The following is a 19,637-nucleotide window of genomic DNA, read 5'->3' on the forward strand; positions in this document are numbered from 1 at the left end:
AAAATGTTGCTGCTGTCGTCTCCTTTCCCTTTGTTCCTACGTGGCCTGGAAGATAATACATGCATTCGCCACCTGCGCCTCTCCCCCCTGCTGCCAGGTTTCAGCTGGAAGCCCCTAATTATTTCTTTAGGAGAATTTTATTGGAGGACAACTGCAGGCTCGCGCAGAAAGGTTCTGACACAAATTACCAGACTGCCCTAAAGTTGTACATATATATGAAAAGAGGAATGTTATATAATCATTGCTTTGCCACGAGTATTAAGCGGCTTTTAGGAGGACGGCGCGCACGCACCCACGCGCCTTCACCCTCCGCCTGGCGGCGGCCGGACACAACACGAGGGAGGACTTCAAAAGCAATCACAGATGCGCACAGCAGCTGCGCGAGCACAGACGCAAAACTGCTCACCTCTGCGCCGCGCGAGGCCCGCCCCTCGCTGGAACCCGGAGAGGGTGGGAGGGGGGCCGAGGTCGCTGGTGATTGGCTGGCCTCTCTGACCAATCACGCACAGCCAGTGATTTGCTTATCGTCGTGATCCTCCTCCTCCTGGGCTTTGGAGCCAATTGACAAGTGGGAATAGGGCACGTGAGAGGGACAGAAGCGTTAGCCAATGAGACCTTGGGGCGTTGTGGGCGGGGTGAGGCCGCCGCCAGGTTTAGGGCGGAAGGAGTTGTTCTGGATTAGAAGGGGAACGGAAGATGGCGGCGGGAGCGCTGCTGTCCAGTCGGCTGGGGCTGCTGCTTCTGGGGCTCCTGTTACCCGCAAGTCTGACCGGCGGTGTCGGAAGCCTGAACCTGGAGGAGCTGAGTGAGATGCGTTATGGGATCGAGATCCTGCCGTTGCCCGTCATGGGAGGGCAGGTGAGCAGGCGTAGAGGGGGTGAGGGTCCCGGGCAGGAGGGAAAGGGGGAGAAGGGAGAGGGGAAAGGGCAGCTGTGGAGGCTGCGGCGGGAGCCTGAGGAGGATCGGGAAGAGGAAGCAGGGGTTTTATGAGGACTCCTGAGGATCGCAGTCAGAGACCCACTCCCGTGGGGCTCGGGACTGGAGGGGTGGGGCTTCCCGCTGTGGGCTTGGGGTCCCAGTTCCTGATTGAAACGCTCAGACTCCTCCCCCGTGGAGAGGTGGGCGCGCCCTCTCCCCTCACCCGCGGAACGCAGCTGGAGGGCTCGTGGCTCCCTCTGTCTTGTCTGGGCCCTTCCCCAGGCTGCGAAGGGGGATCTCGTTGTTCTCCCTGATCGCAGCCTCTCTTTGCCTCCCTGCCCCTCGACCCCACTTCTTTCCCAGAGCCAGGCTTCGGACGTGGTGATTGTTTCCTCTAAGTACAAGCAGCGCTATGAATGCCGCCTGCCGGCTGGAGCTATTCACTTCCAGCGTGAGAGGGAGGAGGAGGCACCTGCTTACCAAGGGCCTGGCATCCCTGAGTTGTTGAGCCCAATGAGAGATGCTCCCTGCCTGCTGAAGGTGAAAGAGAGTGGGACGGAGGAAACGAGGGCTTGGAAACTATCTGTTTGGGAACCACTGTGTCTGTGAATGAGGAGTAACCAGGAGGATCTGTAGGAGTTAAGGCCATTGAGGGAGTAGACATATTGTACAGACAGGAAAGAAGCAAAGAATCCTGTAACCGCTGATGACACTTTGCAGAATGTAGAAGATCTCAGAATATGGGTTAAGCCAAGATTGAGGTTCCTAAAGAGGGTCAGTGTGGGGCAGTGGGGGCACTCCCCTAGAGAAGCCTTCCTGGTAAAGTCACCCCCTCCCCTGTCACTCTCTGCCCAGGATCCTATTTCATTTTCATCATGGCACTTTTCATGACCTGAAATAATCTTTTTAACTGAATCATCAGTTTATTTATTTTTGGTCTGAGACCTAGCACTAGAAGGTAAGTCTATGAGGTCAAAGAATTTATCTTCTTCACAGCTATATCTCCCGTGGCTAAAAGAGTACAAGGAAGTTCAATTAATACTTTAATATTCTAGGTTTCACTGGTCTGGGTGTTTCAAGGATATCATGATTTCATATCTTTGTTTTAAAGATTATTTATTTATTTATTTATTTTTAGCTGCATTGGGTCTTCCTTGTTGCGCATGGGCTTTCTTTATTTGCGGCTAGTGGAAGCTACTCTTCGGGGCAGTGCACGGGCTTCTCACTGCCGTGGCTTCTCTTGTTGCCGAACACGGGCTCTAGGCACGCGGGCTTCAGTAGTTGTGGCATGTGGGCTCAGTAGTTGTGACTTGAGGGCTCTAGAGCACGGGCTCACTACTTGTGGCAAATGGGCTTGGTTGCATGTGGGATCTTCCCGGACCAGGAATTGAACCTGTGTCCCCTGCATTGGCAGGAGGATTCTTAACCACTGTGCCACCAGCGAAGTCCCTGATTTCGTATCTATATGGATGACAAAGAAGGATTTAAAAAAAAAATCTTTAAATAGAGAAGAGTGGAAAGCCCAGAGGTGTAAACCAGTTAGGCTGTAGAGGTTTCTCTTCAAGTTACAGAAGGCAAACAGCCCTTCCTCCTCACCCAGAATCTGGAGGATTGAGTGTGGAAGCAGAGGAAGATGAGAAGTAAATGAGAGGTTATGTGTCTTGGGGCCCAGAGAGATTCTGTTTCCAAGAAGAGACATCTGCACTCCATCCCCCTGACTGTTCATTGTTTTTTTTATTGTCAGACCAAGGACTGGTGGACATATGAATTCTGTTATGGACGCCACATCCAGCAGTACCACATGGAAGGTGACTCGCACCTACATTTTTCCTAAGCCCTCAGTAGCCTGTCATGGAAGGTGACCTGCTTCCCCAGTTCCCTTCCCTCCTAGTCCTCTGAGGACAGGGTAACCATGCTTCACTCTGCTTTCTCTTGCAGATTCAGAGATCAAAGGTGAAGTCCTCTATCTCGGCTACTACCAATCGGCCTTCAACTGGGATGATGAAACGGCCAAGGTGGCAGGAGTGTGGGATTGGGAGAGAAAGGGGTCCAGGCTGCAGACTGAGAGCCCTGACGAGAAGGGGAGGGTCAGGATTAGCTAGCTTGTCTCTTGGGGCTTGGTGGCCATTAGGATAAAGCACTCTGCTTCCTCCTTGCTGTCTTTCTCACACCCCTCCCTCCTGCCTGGTGTCCTCCCAGGCCTCCAAGCAGCATCGCCTGAAACGCTACCACAGCCAGAGCTATGGCAACGGGTCCAAGTGCGACCTCAACGGGAGGCCCCGGGAGGCCGAGGTGCGGGTGAGTCTTGGGAGAGGGAAGTTGACACTTCCCCAGTGACAGCTGGGGCTCTAAGGGAAGTGGGCAGGGTTGCATGGTGTAGTCCGGAGTGTCTCTCCCAGACACTAGACGCTACGTTTAAGGCTCATGTTTCCAGCTTCGCGCCACTGCCTGGATTTTCAGAGGTGCTTCAAGTCAACACTTCCTAAATCCTCCCCTCCAAACACCCAACCACACTTTTGTGTTTCTCCTTTTTGTCACCAAAACTGGATGTCTGAGTGTCATTATTGACTCTTACGTCTTCACTTTGTCCTCCTTTCGTCATTTTAAAAAAATCGTGGACTTCCCTGGTGGCGCAGTGGTTAAGAATCCACCTGCCAATGCAGGGGACACGGGTTCGATCCGTGCTCCAGGAAGATCCCACATGCCGCGGAGCAATGAAGCCCATGTGCCACAACTATTGAACCTGCGCTCTAGAGCCCATGAGCCACAACTACTGAAGTCCATGCCCCTGGAGCCTGTGCTCCACAAGAGAAGCCACCGCAATGAGAAGCCCATGCACCACAATGAAGAGTAGCCCCTGCTCACCTCAACTAGAGAAAGCCTGTGTGCAGCAATGAAGACCCAACACAGCCAATAAAAAGTGAATTTATTAAAAAAAAAAAAAACTTTAAAAATATTTATTTCTTTATTTTTTGGCTGCATCAGGTCATAGTTGCGGCACAGGGGATCTTCTTTGCAGCACATGGGCTTCTCTGTAGTTGTGGCATGTGGGCTTAATAGTTGTGGCACACAGGCTCTCTAGTTGTGGCTTGTGTGCTCAGTAGTTGCGGTGCACGGGCTTAGTTGCCTGGCGGCATGTGGGATCTTAGTTCCCCGACCGGAGATCACACCCGCCTCCCCGGCATTGGAAGACGGATTCATAACCACTGGACCACCAGGGAAGCCCCCTTTCGTCATTTAATGACTCTGCAGTGAGGTCGTGCTGGTGCAGGTGCTGGGCTCTGCTCTGGAGATACAGCGATGGGCAGACACGCGGCCCCTGCCCTCATGGACTGCAGTCAGGAGAGGAAGACAGAGGCTAAAGAATCACAGAAATGAGCCTGTGATTACAAACTGAGAAGTGATGTGGAGGAAAGGAGTCAGAGTCAGTGACAAAGCCACTCATTGCACCTCTAGATTGCTCTCACAACTCCCCTCTTCCTTCCTACATTTGATACCTTCATCTCTCACTTGCATTACTGCTGACAGCCTCTTAACAAGTGTTCCTGATTCAGTGGTCCTTAGCTGAGTTCAGGCAGGTAGGTAGGCAGAGTTCCTCAGGTGATTCACAAACACCTGTAGAGAACCGCATGACGTGAGAATTACCCTTCTGTAGTAAAGATTTGCACATGCAGTTGTGTGCTGGTGAAGGTGTAACACTGGAATGGCCAGGGTGGGTGGGGTGGTAGGCGGGGAGCCCAGAGGTAGTGCGTGCCAGTATCCATGGTATAAATACTGGGGCCACACTCATGCTGTTACTGTGATATCAGTCATCTTGCAACATTCCTAAAAACCTACTGGCTTGGGCTGGCTCTAACATACCATGACGCGCAAAGGTCACTTCTCCACCGAGTTCTGGAAAGCCTTCAATAGTTCACGAAGGATAAGATCCAAATACCTCAGCACAGACCGCTGTGGTCGCAGCGGAGGTGGTGGGACGCTGCCAGGTTCTGGATATATTTTGAAGGTAGAGCCAGTAGGATTTGTTGATGGATTGGATGTGAGGTGGAAGCAAGTATGACTCCAGGGTTTTTAGCGTGAGCAACCAGAAGAACGGAATTGTCATTTACTCAAGTGGGAAGGAAAGGGTTTGAGGAGGACACTAGGCTGATGTTGAACATTTGAAGGCCAAGATGCCTATTAGATATCCCAGTGGTGATGGTCAGTTGGTAGTTGGCTCTGTAATTCTGGAGTTCTGGGACAGGGTCTGGGCTGGAGATATAAAATCTTACTGCATTTCTGTCCCACTGCCCTTCTTCCTTTGAAGCAGTGAGTCTCATTGCTCCCCCTGCCTAGCGCCATCTTCCTAGAGATCTTCGAATGGCTAGCTGCATCCTCTCATCCAGGTGATATATCCCTGTGACACCTCCACAGGGAAAGCTAACCTAGGCACACAGGCACACACACCCTTCTGCCTTCACCCTGGTAAACACCTACAGTGTTTTATAGTCTTCAAAGCATGTTTCATTTCCTGAAATTAGCTTATTTTTGAGTTTAATCTCCCTCTTTCTCTATCCCCACTGGAATAAGCTCCAGGAAGTCAGGGACAATGCCTGTCTTATTTTCTGCTGTATCCTCAGTGCCTTTAGCAGTGCCTGGCACCAAGTAGGTGCCCAGAGATTGTTCACTGAATGGGGTGAATGATAAGCCATTTCAAATGCCACTTTATTTTCTGTGACCTTTCGTGGCCAGCCCAGAAGGTTCATTGTGTTTCTTCAGCGCTTCATATATATATGCCCATGTCCTCACGTATCCATGTCTTAGCCTGTTTCGGCTGGTACAGCAAAATACCACAGGCCGGGTAGCTTATAAACAACACACATTTAGTTCTCACCGATCTGGGAGATGGAAGTCTGAGATCGGGGTGCCAGCATGATCGGGTGAGGGCCCTCTTCCAGGTTGCAGACTTCTTGTCTCCTCACAAAGGAGCTCTGGGGGGTCTCTTTCATAAGAGCATTAATCCCATTCACGAGGGCTCCATCCTCATGACCTAAGCATCTCCCAAAGGCCCCACCTCCTAATACCATCACAGTGGGCATTAGGATTTCAACATACGAATTTACGGAGACACACGCATTCAGACCATAGCAACTCCCAGCACCTGCGCGCATGTATCACCTGTCAGAGTGCTGGCTTCATTGTAATCTATGTGTGTCTTTACTTGTTTGTACCTTAGTAGGCTGAGAACTGAAGGCATTTTCCTCTCATCTGTTGAACGTATGCCTTGTGCCAAGCACTGTAATAGACACTGGAGATGAAATGGTGACCGAGAGACCTAGTCCTGCTCTCAGGAGACAGACGTTCAATAAACAGGCACAGCAAGCAGCATAAACTCTCTGACGGGTGAGACACTTTTCACAAGGCAGCACACGATAAAGGAACGAACCAAGTCCAGGTCAAGGGGAGGCCTCTGGAGAAGGTGACCTTTGAACTGGCAGTTGATGGATGAAGAGTTAGTCCAGCGGCTGTAGAGGGGTGGGAAGGAGAGGGCATTCCAGGTGGAAGGTACAGAGAGTGCAAAAGGCCTGGAGGCAGGGCGGATTGACCGCCATTCCCAGTGACTGGAGGGAAGTGTGGGAGGTGAGGCTGGGCAGTTGTTAGGGACAAGTCACAGGTCACGAAGCTCTGTAGCTGCGTTGAGCAGTCTGGACGATCTGAGAAACGAGTGGGAGCCAATGAAGTATGCTGAGCAGGGTGATGACGTATTCAGTGTTGGTTGTTTTGGTTTGTTTTTTATTTTTTTTGGCTGTGCTGGTCTTCGTTGCTGTGCATTGCCTTTCTCTAATTGTGGCGAGTGGGGGGCTACTCTTGGTGGTCGTGCTTGGGCTTCTCAGTGCGGTGGCTTCTCTTGTTGTGGAGCGTGGGCTCTAGGCACTTGGGCTTCAATAGTTGCAGCACGTGGGCTTAGTAGTTGTGGCACGTGGGCTCTAGGGTGCGTGGGCTCAGTAGTTGTGGTGCACGGGCTTAGTTGCTCCGCAGCACGTGGGATCTTCCCAGACCAGGGATCGAACCTGTGCCCCTGCACTGGCAGGCGGATTCTTAATCACTGCGCCACCAGAGAAGTCCCCAGTGTTGGTTCTGAAGGCTCGCTGTGGCTGAAGCTTAGCAAATGATTGGGAGACCAGTGAGGAGGTGGTCGCAGAAATCCAGGTGAGAAAACAAGGTGGCCCGGGGATGAGGATGGGAACTATTGGAGAGATTTAAGGGGCAAAATCAGTAGAGTAAGATTCTTAGGTGTCTGGCTTGAGCAACTGGTTAGATGGTGATTTCTGTTACTGAGATGGGTACAGTGGGAAGAGGAGTAGGTTTGGTGAAGGCAAATGATGGTTTTGGTTTCGAATGATGATTTTAGTGGCTGCAGGCATCCAACTAGAGCTTTGTGAGGAGGCTGTGGGATCTGTGGTCTGGAGCTCAGGAGAGAGATCTGAATTGAACCCAGATGCTGGAGCCATCAGCATACTGGTTATAATTGAAGCAATGGTATGGATGAAATCCCCCCCAGAGAAAAGTGAGACAGAAGTGGGAGAAAGCCATCATTGAAAGCCTGGGCAGAGGGGGCTTTGCCAAGAAGCAGCAGCCAGAAAGGAGACTATGGTGACATGGAACCCAGTAAGGACATGTCTCAAGCAGGGACTGGTCCATGGTGTTGGCTGCATCGGAACCTTCAAGGAAGAGGAGAATTAAAAACTGCTTGTGGGTGATCATGGGAATTATTATTTTAATAAAAGCAAAACACACACATGGAAATAAAAATTCAGACTGTAGGGATGGGAACCAGATGAAAGTTGGTAAGTCCTCTGCTCCCAGTCTCTCCTTTGGCTGCACTCAGTGCAAGAGGTCATTGGTGATCTCTGCCAGAGCAGCCTCTGGGCTGGTGAAGCTGAGTTGTTGAGGACCGTGGTGAGGAAGTGGAATCTTTGAAGAAGTCTGGATGTGAAGGGGAGGGAAAGGCAGGTGGGGCTATGGGCTTGGGAAGGTGGGACTTTGTGCTTGTTGTTTCGTATGTTAAGAGGGGAGTATGCTTTTTTCTAATTTTTTAATTTTTTAAAATTAATTTATTTATTGGCTGCGTTGGGTCTTCGTTGCTGCACACGGGGTTTCTCTAGTTGCAGCGAGTGGGGGCTGCCCTTCCCTGTGCTGTGCGAGCCCCTCGTTGCAGCGGCTCCCCTTGTTGCAGAGCACAGGCCTCCACAATGGTGGCTCTCGGGCTCTAGAGCACAGGCTCCGTAATTATGGCGCACAAGCCCAGTTGCTCCGCGGCATGTGGGATCCTCCCGGCCCAGGGATGGAACCCGTGTCCCCTGCACTGGCAGGTGGATTCTTTTTTCTTTTTTTTAATTTTATTTTTATTCTTTTATTTAAAAAAAAAATAATAATTTTTAACCTTATTTATTTATTTACAAACCCTTGCGTCGGCAGGCGGATTCTTAACCACTGCACCACCAGGGAAGCCAAGATGAGAGTATGTTTAAATGCTGGGTGGACCCAATAGAAAGGAGGCAAGGTTGAGGTACAGGAGAAAGAATGAGAAGAGAAGGTGGGCGAGCTGGGATCCTGAGTAGGGAGCGCTAAGGTTTGTAACTAGAACAAAAAGATGGCGTATTTGCTGGGGAGGTTTTAGTGGCAGAGAGTTGAGGGCATTTCTGTCTGGCTGCGTCTCCGTTTTAGCTTGTACATCCTGATGGGCCACCGCAGTGTGTAGCCTGAGTGACTGAGTGACTCCCCCACTCCAGGGCAGGCCTGGTGCAGTTCCGTCTTCCCAGTGCCTCCTTGGTGGGAGCAGTGTGTGCAGTGTTTGGTGAAAGTACAGTTTCAGTGGAGTTTGGGAGCAATTGGTTAGCCATCTGGTATTAAGTAAATTTCGCTCCCCATCTCAGTTCTTACATTAAGCAAGATTTCAGAGAGATCTAAGATTTTTCCATTAAAGTGTTTAATTATGAAACATTTCAAACATGCAGAAAATAATGTCTTAGAGGCCCATAAATTCACTGCCAAGTTAAACAGATGTTAACATTTTGCCGTATTTGCTTTAGATCTGGTTTTTTCTTTCAATTAAAGGAATAAAATGCTAATGATATAGTTAAAGCCCACCCTCTCATTTCTTCCTTCTCTCTTCTCTCCAGAAACAACCACAACCTTCTCTGTGCTTGCTTTGTACTTTTATTAGTGCTGCACATATCACAGGCAATATCGATATTTTGTGTTTTAAAATTATACATCAGTGTAGCTTTGCTTTTTCAGTGATCAGTGTTTTTACCATTCTGGGCTGTGACATGGAGATCCAGTTCAGTGAGTTTAATGGCTGCATTGTTTCATTGTTTACTTATCCTTTCCACTATTGAGGAATAGTTGGATTTCAACTTTAATGCACTTACACACAGTGGTACAATGTAGGTCTCATTGTAAATGGGCAAGAGCTTCTCCAGGGTAATACCTAGATGTAGAATCACTGGGTTATGGGGAATGCATATTTTTATTGGTGAATTTGGTGCATTGCCCACTTTTTCAATGTTTTTTTTAACATAACGGCATTTTTTCATTTATTTTTCATTATTATTTTTTAAGTTATACTAAAATAGACATGAGTTACCATTTTAACAGTTTTTAAGTTTGCAATTCAGTCGCAGTAAGTACATTAACAATGTTATATAACCTTTACCACTGTCTATTTCTAGAACTTTTTCATCATCCCAAACAGAAACTCTGTACCCATTAAGCAATAACTCTCCATTTCCCTGCCCCCAGCCTCCGTTCTACTTTCTGTCTCTGAATTTGCCTGTTTTAGGTACCTCATATAAGTGGAATCATACTATCTATCCTTTTGTGTATGGCTTATTTCACTTAGCATAGTATTTGCAAGGTCCATACATGTTGAAGCATATATCAGAATTTTATTCCTGTTATGGCATATTTTATAGCATATTCATTTTATGGAATATTTAATAATATTCCACTGCATGTATATACCACATTTTATTTATCTGTTCATTTCTTGATGGGTGGACCCTCTGGTGTGTCCACCTTTTGGATATTGTGAATAATGCTGCAGTGGACATTGGTGTACAAGTATCTGTTTGAGTTCGTGTTTTCAATTCTTTGGGGCTATATACCTAGGAGTGGAATATACCGTATAATAATTCTGTATTTAGCTATTTGAGGAATTGCCAAATGGTTTTCCACAGCACCTGTGCTATACATTTCCACTAGCAATGCCCAAGGATTCCAAATTCTCCACACCCTTTCCAACATTTGTTATTTTCCTTTTTTTTTAATTTTTATGATAACCATACTAATGGGTATGAAGTGGTATCTCACTGGAGTTTTGATGTGCATTTCCCTGATGACTAACGATGTTGAGCATCTTTTCATGTGTTTATTGGCCATTTGTTTATCTTCTTTGGAGATATGTCTATTCAGGTCCTTTGCCCATTTTTAAATTGGGTTATTGGTTTTTTTGTTGTTGTTGAATTGTAGGAGTTCTTTATATATTCTGGATGTTAATCACTTATCAGATATAGAATTTGAAAATATTTTCTCCCATTCTGTGGGCTGGTTTTTCTCTTTGTAGTGTTCTTTGATACACAAAAGTTTTTAGTTCTGATGAAGTCAAATTTACCTGTTTTTTTCTTTTAACGCCTATGCTTTGAGTATCATACTTAAGAACTCATTGCCTATTCCGAGGTCATGAAGATTTTCACTTATGTTTCTTCTAAGAAACAAATATGTATAATGTAGTTTTAGCTCTTAAATTTAGGTCTTTGATCCATTCCAAGCTATTTTTTGTATATGGTGTAAAATAAGGGTCCAATTTCATTCTTTTGCATGTAAATATCCAGTTTTTCTAGCACCATTTGTTGAAAGTAGTGTTCTCTTTCCTTTGAATAGTGTTGGTTCCCTTGTGGAAAATCAAATGACCAAATGTATGAGGATTTGTTTCTGAGCTCTCCAGTCTGTTCTATTAGCCTATATGTCTTTCCTTATGCCAGCGCCACACTGTTTTGGTTACTGTGACTTTGTAGTAAGTTTTGAAATTGGGAAATGTGAGCCCTCCAACCTGGTTCTTTTTAAAAATTGTTCTATTTGAGGTCCCTTGAGATTCCATATGAATTTTAAGATGGGTTTTTCTATATCTGTAAAATATACTGTTGAGATTTAATAGGGATTGCATTGACTATGTATATCACTTTGTGTAGTATTGCCATCTTAACAATTTTATGTTTTCTAGTCCATTAACATGGAATATCTTTCCATTTATTTGTATATTCTATAATTTCTTTTAGTAACGTTTTGTAGTTTTCAGTGTACAGGTCTTTCACCTCCTTGGATAAATGTACCCTGGGTAATTTTTTTTTTTTTTTGATGCTATTGCAAATGAGATTTTTTTAAATTTCCTTTTTGAATTGTTCATTGCAAGTGTATAGAGATACAACTATTTGCATGTTGATTTTATATCCTGCATCTTTGCTGAATTCATTTATTTGCTCTAACAATTTTGTGTGTGTGTGTGTATGTTCCTTTGGATTTTCTTTTCTTTTTTTTTTCAGGAGAAGGAAGGATTTATAATTTGCAGCAAGTAAGGAGGACAGTGGGCATCTTTCCCATAGCAGTGTCTCCCTGAACAGCAAAATCGGGGAAGTTTTAAGCTAAGGGTACATGCATACCATTGAAGAGGCTTGAGCAGAGATTAGCATAGAATTGGGGCAAAAGCAGACAGCGGCCAAGCCTTAGTTGATTGAAGTCAGAAAGGAAGGTCAATATCAACATTCCATCCTCTCTACCTGGGTGGGGGCCTTAGTTTCTGCAGAACTCAAAGACTGTATCAGATTGTTATGTATATCCCTTGAGGAGGAGCTGAAACCACACCCCAGATGGGACTCAAACCCACAATCTTCCAAGTGGAACCTCGTCTCAGGACTTAATGAAGCTCAGGTTCTTTATGTCTCGGAACAGAAAGAATTCAGCAAGAGGGAAAGTGATAAGTAAGAAGTAGATTTATTAATATCCTTTGAAAAGAGGTTGCAGGAAAATGAGGCATGAGAGGATGGTCATGTCCCAGGTCTCAGGTGAGTTCCTAGGATTGGCCACCAAGTGAGGGTCCTTGGTTTAGTGCAGGAAAGAATTCAAAAGCAAGTTGTAGTAAAGTGAAAGCAGAAATGCACATTCCATAGGCACAGTGTAGTCTGTCTCAGAAGGTGAGAACAGCCTCCTTTGGATTTTCAGTGTGTAATATCATGTCACCTCTGAAACAGAGATAAATTTACTTCTTCCTTTCCAATTTGGATGCCCTTTATTTCTTTTTCTTGCTTAATTGTTCTGGTTAGAACTTCTACTACTATGTTAAATAGAAGTGACATAAAGCAGGAATCCTTATCTTCTTCCTAATATTGGGGGAAAAGCTTTCATTCTTTCACCATTTCATATGACATTAGAGGTTGTGTTTTCATATATGGCCTTTATCATGTTGAGACATTCTCTTCTATTTCTAGTTTATCAAGTGATTTTATCATGAAAGAATGTTGAATTTTGTCAAATGCTTTTTCTACATGAATTGAGATGATCATGTGGCTTTTCTCTGCATTCTTTTATATTAATGTGATGTATTATGTTATATAGATTGATTTTTTTATATGCTGAACCATCTTTGCATTCCTGGAATAAATCCCACATAAATTGTGATGTATAATGCTTTCAGTGTGCTGCTGAATTTGTTTTGCTAGCATTTTGTTGAGGAATTTTGCATCTGTACTCACAAGGGGTATTGGTCTATAATTTTCTTTTCTTGTAATATCTTTGTCTGGCTTTGGTATCAGGGTAATGCTAGCCTCATAGAATGAGTTAGGTAGGCATGTTTTATATATTCTGTATTTAATTCCTTACATACATTTTCTCTCTATATAGCTTATCTTTTTATTTTGTTTAGAATGTCTTAAATGTACTTTTAATAAAGAAAATTTATTTTCAAAACAGACAACTTTTATTGAAGTGCAGTTGATTTACGTTGTGTTAGTTTCAGGTGTACAGCAAAGTGATTCAGTTATATATACATTTTCAGATTCTTTTCCATTAGAGGTTATTACAAGATATTGAATGTAGTTCCCTATGCCATACAATAGGTCCTTGTTGTTTTACCTAGTTTATATATAGTGGTGTGTATCTGGTAATCCCAGACTCCTAATTGATCCCTCCCCTGTCTCCTTTCCCCTTTGGTAACCATAAGTTTGTTTTCTATGTCTATGAGTCTGTTTCTGTTTTGTAAATAAGTTCATTGTATCATATTTTAGATTCCACATGTAAGTGATATATGATATTGATATTTGTCTTTCTCTGTCTGAGTTACTTCACTTAATATGATAATCTCTAGGTGCATCCATGCTGCTGCAAATGGCATGATTTCATTCTTTTTTATGGCTGAGGAGTATTCCATTGTGTATGTGTACCACATCTCTTTATCCATTCATCTGTCAGTGGACATTTAGGTTGCTTTCATGTCTTGGCTCTTGTAAATAGTGCTGCTGTGAACATTAGGGTGCACGTTTCTTTTTGAATTATTGTTTTGTACAGATATATGCCCAGAAATGGGATTGCTGAATCATATGGTAACTCTATTTTTAGTTTTTTAAGGAACCTCCATACTATTTTCCATAGTGGCTGCACCAATTTACATTCCCACCAACAGTGTAGGAGGGTTCCCTTTTCTCCACACCCTCTCCAGCATTTATTATTTGTAGAATTTTTAATGATGGCTATTCTGACTGGTGTGAGGTGATACCTCATTGTAGTTTTGATTTGCGTTTCTCTAATAATTAACAATGTTGAGCATCTTTTCATGTGCCTGTTGGTCATCTGGAGAATTGTCTATTTAGATCTTCTGCCCATTTTTTGATTGGGTTGTTTTTTTGATATTGACCTGTATGAGCTGTTTGTATATTTTGGAAATTAAGCCCTTTTTGATCACATTGTTTGCAAATATTTTCTCCCATTCCATAGGTTGTCTTTTCATTTTGTTTAGCGTTTCCTTTGCTGCACAAAAGCCTTTAAGTTTAATTAGATCCTGTTTGTTTATTTTTGCTTTTATTTCCATTACTCTAGGAGACAAAGCAAAAAAAAATTGCGATTTATGTCAGAGTGTTCTGCCTATGTTTTCCTCTAGTTTTATAGTATTTGGTCTTACATTCAGGTCTTTTATCCATTTTAAGCTTTTTTTTTGTATATGGGCTTTCTATCCTGTTCCACTGATCTATGTGTCTGTTTTTGTGCCAGTACCATACTGTTTTGATTACTGTAACTTTGTAATATAGTCTGAAGTCAGGGAGTGTGATTCCTCTAACTCTGTTCTTCTTTCTCAGGATTGTTTTGGCTATTCAGGGTCTTTTGTGTTTCTGTACAAATTTTTAAAAATTTGTTCTAGTTCTATGAAAACTGCCATTAGTATTTTAATAGGGATCTCTTGAATCTGTAGATTGCCTTGGGTAGTATGGTAATTTTAAGAATATTCTTCCAACCCACGAACACGGTATATCTTTCCATCTGTTTGTGTCAACTTCAGTTTCTTTCATCAGTGTCTAATAATTTTCGGAGTAAGTTTTTTTCCTCCTTAGTTTTATTCCTAGGTATTTTATTGTTTTTGATGTGATAGTAAATGGGATTGTTTTCTAAATTTCTCTGATATTTCATTGTTAGTGTATAGAAATGCTACAGATTTCTGTATATTAGTTTTTTTTTTTTTTAATTTATTTATTTATTTTATTGGCAGTGTTGGGTCTTTGTTGCTGCACACGGGCTTTCTCTAGTTGCGATGAGCGGGGGCTACTCTCCATTGTGGTGCACCGGCTTCTCATTGCGGTTGACTCTCTTGTTGCAGAGCACAGGCTCTAGGCGCGAGGGCTTCAGTAGTTGAAGCACGTGGGCTCAATAGTTGTGGCTCACAGGCTCTAGAGCGCAGGCTCGATAGTTGTGGTACACGGGCTTAGTTGCTCTGCGGCATGTGGGATCTGCCTGGGGCAGGGATCGAACCCATGTCCCCTGCATTGGCAGGCGGATTCTTACCCACTGCGCCACCTAGGAAGTCCTGTATATTAGTTTTGAATCCATAATTCCAATATGGTTAACATAAGTCTTGGTATCTGATAATATGCATTTTCCTTTGTTCTTCAAAACTGTCTGGGCTATTATTGGATAACTTCTGTGAAAAACTCTTTTGGGGGTTTTAATTGGAAGCATGTTGAATTTTAGATTAATTTGGAGAGAATTGATATTTTATGATATTGAATCTTCATATACTATGAACATGATGTTTACTTCTTTTTATTGTCTTGTACTTTAGTACGATTTAAATTTTTTCTGTGAAGCTCTTGTACATCTCATATGAGATTAGTCCTAGATACCTTGTAGCTTTTGTTTATTTGTGTCTTATGTGTATATGTACATGTTTCAAACATACAGGCACCTTATAGTTTTTGATGCCATTGTAAATGGCATCTTTTAAAAATTACATCTTATGATTGATTGTTGCTGGTGTATGGTCACATTAATTCAGTTTATGTATTGATCTTATATTCAGCAACTTTGCTGAACTCTTTCATTTCTAATAGTTTGCAAATTCCCATGGATTTTCTATGTAAATAATGATATAATATGCAAATAGGGACAATTTTGGTTTCTTGCTTTCTAATTCATATACATTTCATTTTCCTTATAGCTACAGTACAATAGAAGTGGTGATGATGGCCATCTTTGACTTGTTCCTGACTTTAAAGGGACTGCTCCTGAAGTCACACTAATAACATGTTTTCCTGTAGGCTTTTTGTAGACACCCTTTGTCAGGTGGATGAAGATCCTTTCTATTCATAATTTGCTGAATATTTTCATAATGCATAGGTGTGGAATTTTAACACGTGCTTTTTCCATATATTAAGAGGGTCATATGGTTTTTCATCTCTATTTTTTGATATGGTGAATTAAAGTAATTCATTTTCTAAGGTTTTTTACCCTTGCATTTCTGGGATAATCCATTGTCATGAACTATGCTTAATGCACTGCTGTGTTCAGTCTCCTAATATTTAAGTGATTTTTACAGCTTTTTTCATATGTAAATTGGTCTATAATTTTCTTTTTTTGTATTGTCCTTATCTTGTTTTGGTATCCGGTTATATTAGCTTCATAAATGCCTTAAGAAGCTTCCCTCTTTCTCTGTTCTCTGAAATAGTTTGATAAGGTAGGAGTTAATCTGTTCTTTAAAGCAAGGGTCCCCAACCCCTGGGCGGAGGCCTTAGGAACCAGGCTGCACAGCAGGAGGTGGGCGAGAGAGTGAAGCTTCACCAGCCGCTCCCCGTCGCTGCTCGTCGCTGCTCGCATTGCCGCCTGAACCATCTCCCCACCTGCCACCCCCCACCCCCAGTCCGTGGAAAAATTGGCTTCCACGAAAACTGGTCCCTGGTACCAAAAAGGTTGGGGACCACTGCTTTAAAGGTTTAGGAGAACTCTGTAAAACTGCCTCATCCCTGCAATTCGCCACAATATTGGTGTATTGTGGGCATGGTTTTTACTACTGTTTTAATTTTCTTATTGATAATAAAATTTTTTAGGTTTACTATGTCATGAAGCATTAATAAATTATAATTTCATAGGCCATTACTTCATTCCTAAATTTTCAAATGTGTTAACATAAAATTATAGTGTTTTATTTTTATCTAAAATCTGTTTTTGTAGATATACCCCCTTTTTAATTCCTAATATTGACTTTGCCTTTTATCCTTTTGTTGATCTGTCTTTGCTGGAGATTTGTCTACTAGTCCAAGACCTTTGACTTTGTTTATCCTCTCTATTGTCTGATTACTATTTCATTAACATCTTCATTATTTTATCAATATTTATTATTTCTTTCCTTCTTCTTTAGGTTTGTTCTGTTCTCTTTCTGACTTCTTGGATTTTTTTCACACAAAAAATTTTATATTTAATTTTTGAGTCGGTATTAAATTTTCATAGCTCTAATGTAGAAATGCTTTACAAAGCAGAGAAAAGTCTTTTTTTTTTTTAAATTTATTTATTTATTTTGACTGTGGCAGGTCTTAGTTGTGGCATGCAGGATCTTCACTTGCAGCATGCAGGCCCTTTTTTAGTTGCGGCATATGGACTTCTTAGTTGCAGCATGTATTCAGGATCTAGTTCTCTGACCAGGGATCAAACCCAGGCCCCTTGCATTGGCCAGGCCCCCTGCATTGGGAGTATGGAGTCTTACCCACTGGGCTGCCAGGGAAGTCACATACAGAGAAGTTTGTTTTTTTTTTTAATATTTATTTATTGGCTGCTTTGAGTCTTCATTGCGATACACCGGCTTTCTCTCGTTGCAGTGAGTGGTGGTGAGTGGCTTTCTCTAGTTGCAGTGAGTGGTGGTGAGTGGCTTTCTCTAGTTGCAGTGAGTGGTGGTGAGTGGCTTTCTCTCGTTTCTCTCTGTTGTGGTGTGCAGGCTTCCCACTGTGGTGGCTTCTCTTATTGCCGAGCACGGGCTCAGGGGCCCTAGGTGCTTGGGCTTCAGTAGTTGTGGCTTTCGGGCTCTAGAACACAGGCTCAGCTGTTGTGGCACACGGACTTAGTTGCTGTGCGGCATGTGGGAATCTTCCCAGCCCAGGAATCAAACCCGTGTCCCCTGCATTGGCAGGCGGATTCTAAACCACTGCGCCACCAGGGAAGCCCACAGAGGAAAAAGGCTTAACACACCTTTCCCCTCATCAGTCTCTTCCCATCCCCATCAAAAGTAACCATTGTTAGTTTCTTTTTATACACTCAGGAGTTTTTTTTGCTCTTATTACAAAAAAATGTAATTGAAGTATAGTTGATTATAGTGTATAAACTACAGGTGTACAATATAGTGAGTCACAGTTTTAAAGGTTACACTCCATTTATGGTTATTATAAAATATTGGCTCTAGTCCCCATGGTGTACAGTATATAGCCTTGTAGTTTATTTTATACATTATAGTTTGTACCTCTTAATCCTCTACCCCTATATTGACTCCCCCCCATCTCCCCACTGGTAACCACTAGTTTGTTCTCTGTTATCTGTGATTTGACATTAAGTTTAACATTTTCTAATGTTAAACCAATTTTGCTTTCCTGAGATGAACCCAGTTCGGTCATATGTATTATCTTTGACTATTCTTTTGTATCTTGTTGGACTCAGTTTGTGATGTTTTAAAGGATCTTGTATAGTATATCTCCTGAGAGATATTGACCTGTCGTTTTTCATTCTAGTACTGTCCTTATCATGCTTTAGTGACAAGATTATGCTAGCCTCAAAAAATATGTTAAAAAAAAGTTCACTTTTTCTATATTCTGAAGGGTGTGCAAGATTGCAATTTTGTATTCCTTAAATGTTTGTGAGAATTCACCTGGAAAATCATCTTAGTCTAGGTTTTCTTTTTAAATCCTAGATTTTGAAACTTATGATTTTTTTTGTTTTGTTTTGTTTTTGGTGGGATCTTCCTGGAGCAGGGATCGAACCCGTGTCCCCTGCATTGGCAGGCAGATTCTCAACCACTACGCCACCTAGGAAGCCCTGAAACTTATGATTTTAAAGTGGGGAGATTTTAAACTTACGATTCATTTAATTTAGTAGTTTTAGGAATATTCAAAGTTTTCTATTTCTAGTTGAGTCAGTTTTAGTAGTTATAATTTTTAGGAATTTGTCTAGTTTGTCTCATTTTTCAGATTTATTGGTATAAAGTTCATGATATCCTTCTATTATCTTTCTGATCTCTGTAGCATCTGTAATTAGGTTCCTTTCTTCATTCCTTATGGGTTCTTTTTGCCTGTTTTGTTACTGGTCAGTCTCTCGAGAGGTTGATCAGTTTTATTAGACTTTTCAAAGACTTAACTTGGGCTCTCTTGAGCTTTGGTATCATATTTGTTTTCCATTGTATTTATTTCCACCATAATCTTTATTTTCCTTCCTTTTTTCAGCTTTAATTTGCTTGGGTTTTTTTTTTCCAACTTCTTGAAATGAATACTTAGATCTTTCCAGATTTTCCTCTTTCATAATACGTCTTGTATAAATTTCTCTCCAAGTGCTACTTTAGGTACATGTCACAGTTTTCTAAGGCTATTTTAAGTTTCTTTATCTAATTTTCAAATGGGTAATACTTTTCCATGACTCAAACCCAGAAAGTATAAAGAGGTGTGCAGTGAAAAATTTCCCTTGCAAACTTACCTCCCACCTGCTCATTTCCCATTGTGCCCTCCCCAACCTCTGCCCCCTCAAGTAACCCTGCTCTTAGATTATTCTGTGTCCTTCCAGCCTTTCTCTGTGTGTTTAAAAGCAGTTATGACTAGAGGTTCTTATTTCCTGTTCCCTTTTTTTACACAAAATGCACAGTATATTAGACACATGTTCTGCACCTTGTTTTTGTATATCTTGACAGTAATTCTCAGAGATCTTTCAGTGGCAGGACATCTGGAGATTTATTCTTTGTTTCACATTTGCATAATATTCCACTGTGTGAATATTCTATCATTTTGTCACCATTACTGTATTGATTAAAATCGTTTACCCCCCACCTTTTGTCATTACAAGAGGTTATTCCATTAGACGTATGTATACGTGTAACTATATCTTGAAAGTATAATTGCTGGGTGCAGGTTCTATGTATTTAAAGATTTTTGTTTTTTTGATTTTTGTTTTTTTAA

General features: G+C 42.6%; 1 protein-coding gene across 6 annotated transcripts in view; it reads left to right on the forward strand.

Annotated features, from left to right (window-relative positions):
* The first annotated feature begins 673 nt into the window (after positions 1–673).
* Positions 674–19,637, forward strand: part of OS9 (OS9 endoplasmic reticulum lectin) — a 30,599-nt gene continuing 11,635 nt past the window's right edge. For 3 of the 6 annotated variants that reach the window (XM_057701601.1, XM_057701604.1, XM_057701602.1), the window contains exons 1-5: positions 680–858; positions 1,282–1,458; positions 2,663–2,726; positions 2,857–2,933; positions 3,118–3,216. In XM_057701601.1, coding sequence (XP_057557584.1) covers positions 697–858; positions 1,282–1,458; positions 2,663–2,726; positions 2,857–2,933; positions 3,118–3,216 — 579 coding nt within the window. In that variant the 5' untranslated portion in view covers positions 680–696. Of the gene's footprint in view, positions 859–1,281; positions 1,459–2,662; positions 2,727–2,856; positions 2,934–3,117; positions 3,217–19,637 lie in introns of all 6 variants that reach the window. The other 3 variants (XM_057701603.1, XM_057701606.1, XM_057701605.1) reach the window with 2 other exon arrangements.

Source organism: Hippopotamus amphibius, chromosome 12 (genome assembly GCF_030028045.1).
Source record: "Hippopotamus amphibius kiboko isolate mHipAmp2 chromosome 12, mHipAmp2.hap2, whole genome shotgun sequence".
NCBI classification, from domain to species: domain Eukaryota; kingdom Metazoa; phylum Chordata; class Mammalia; order Artiodactyla; family Hippopotamidae; genus Hippopotamus; species Hippopotamus amphibius.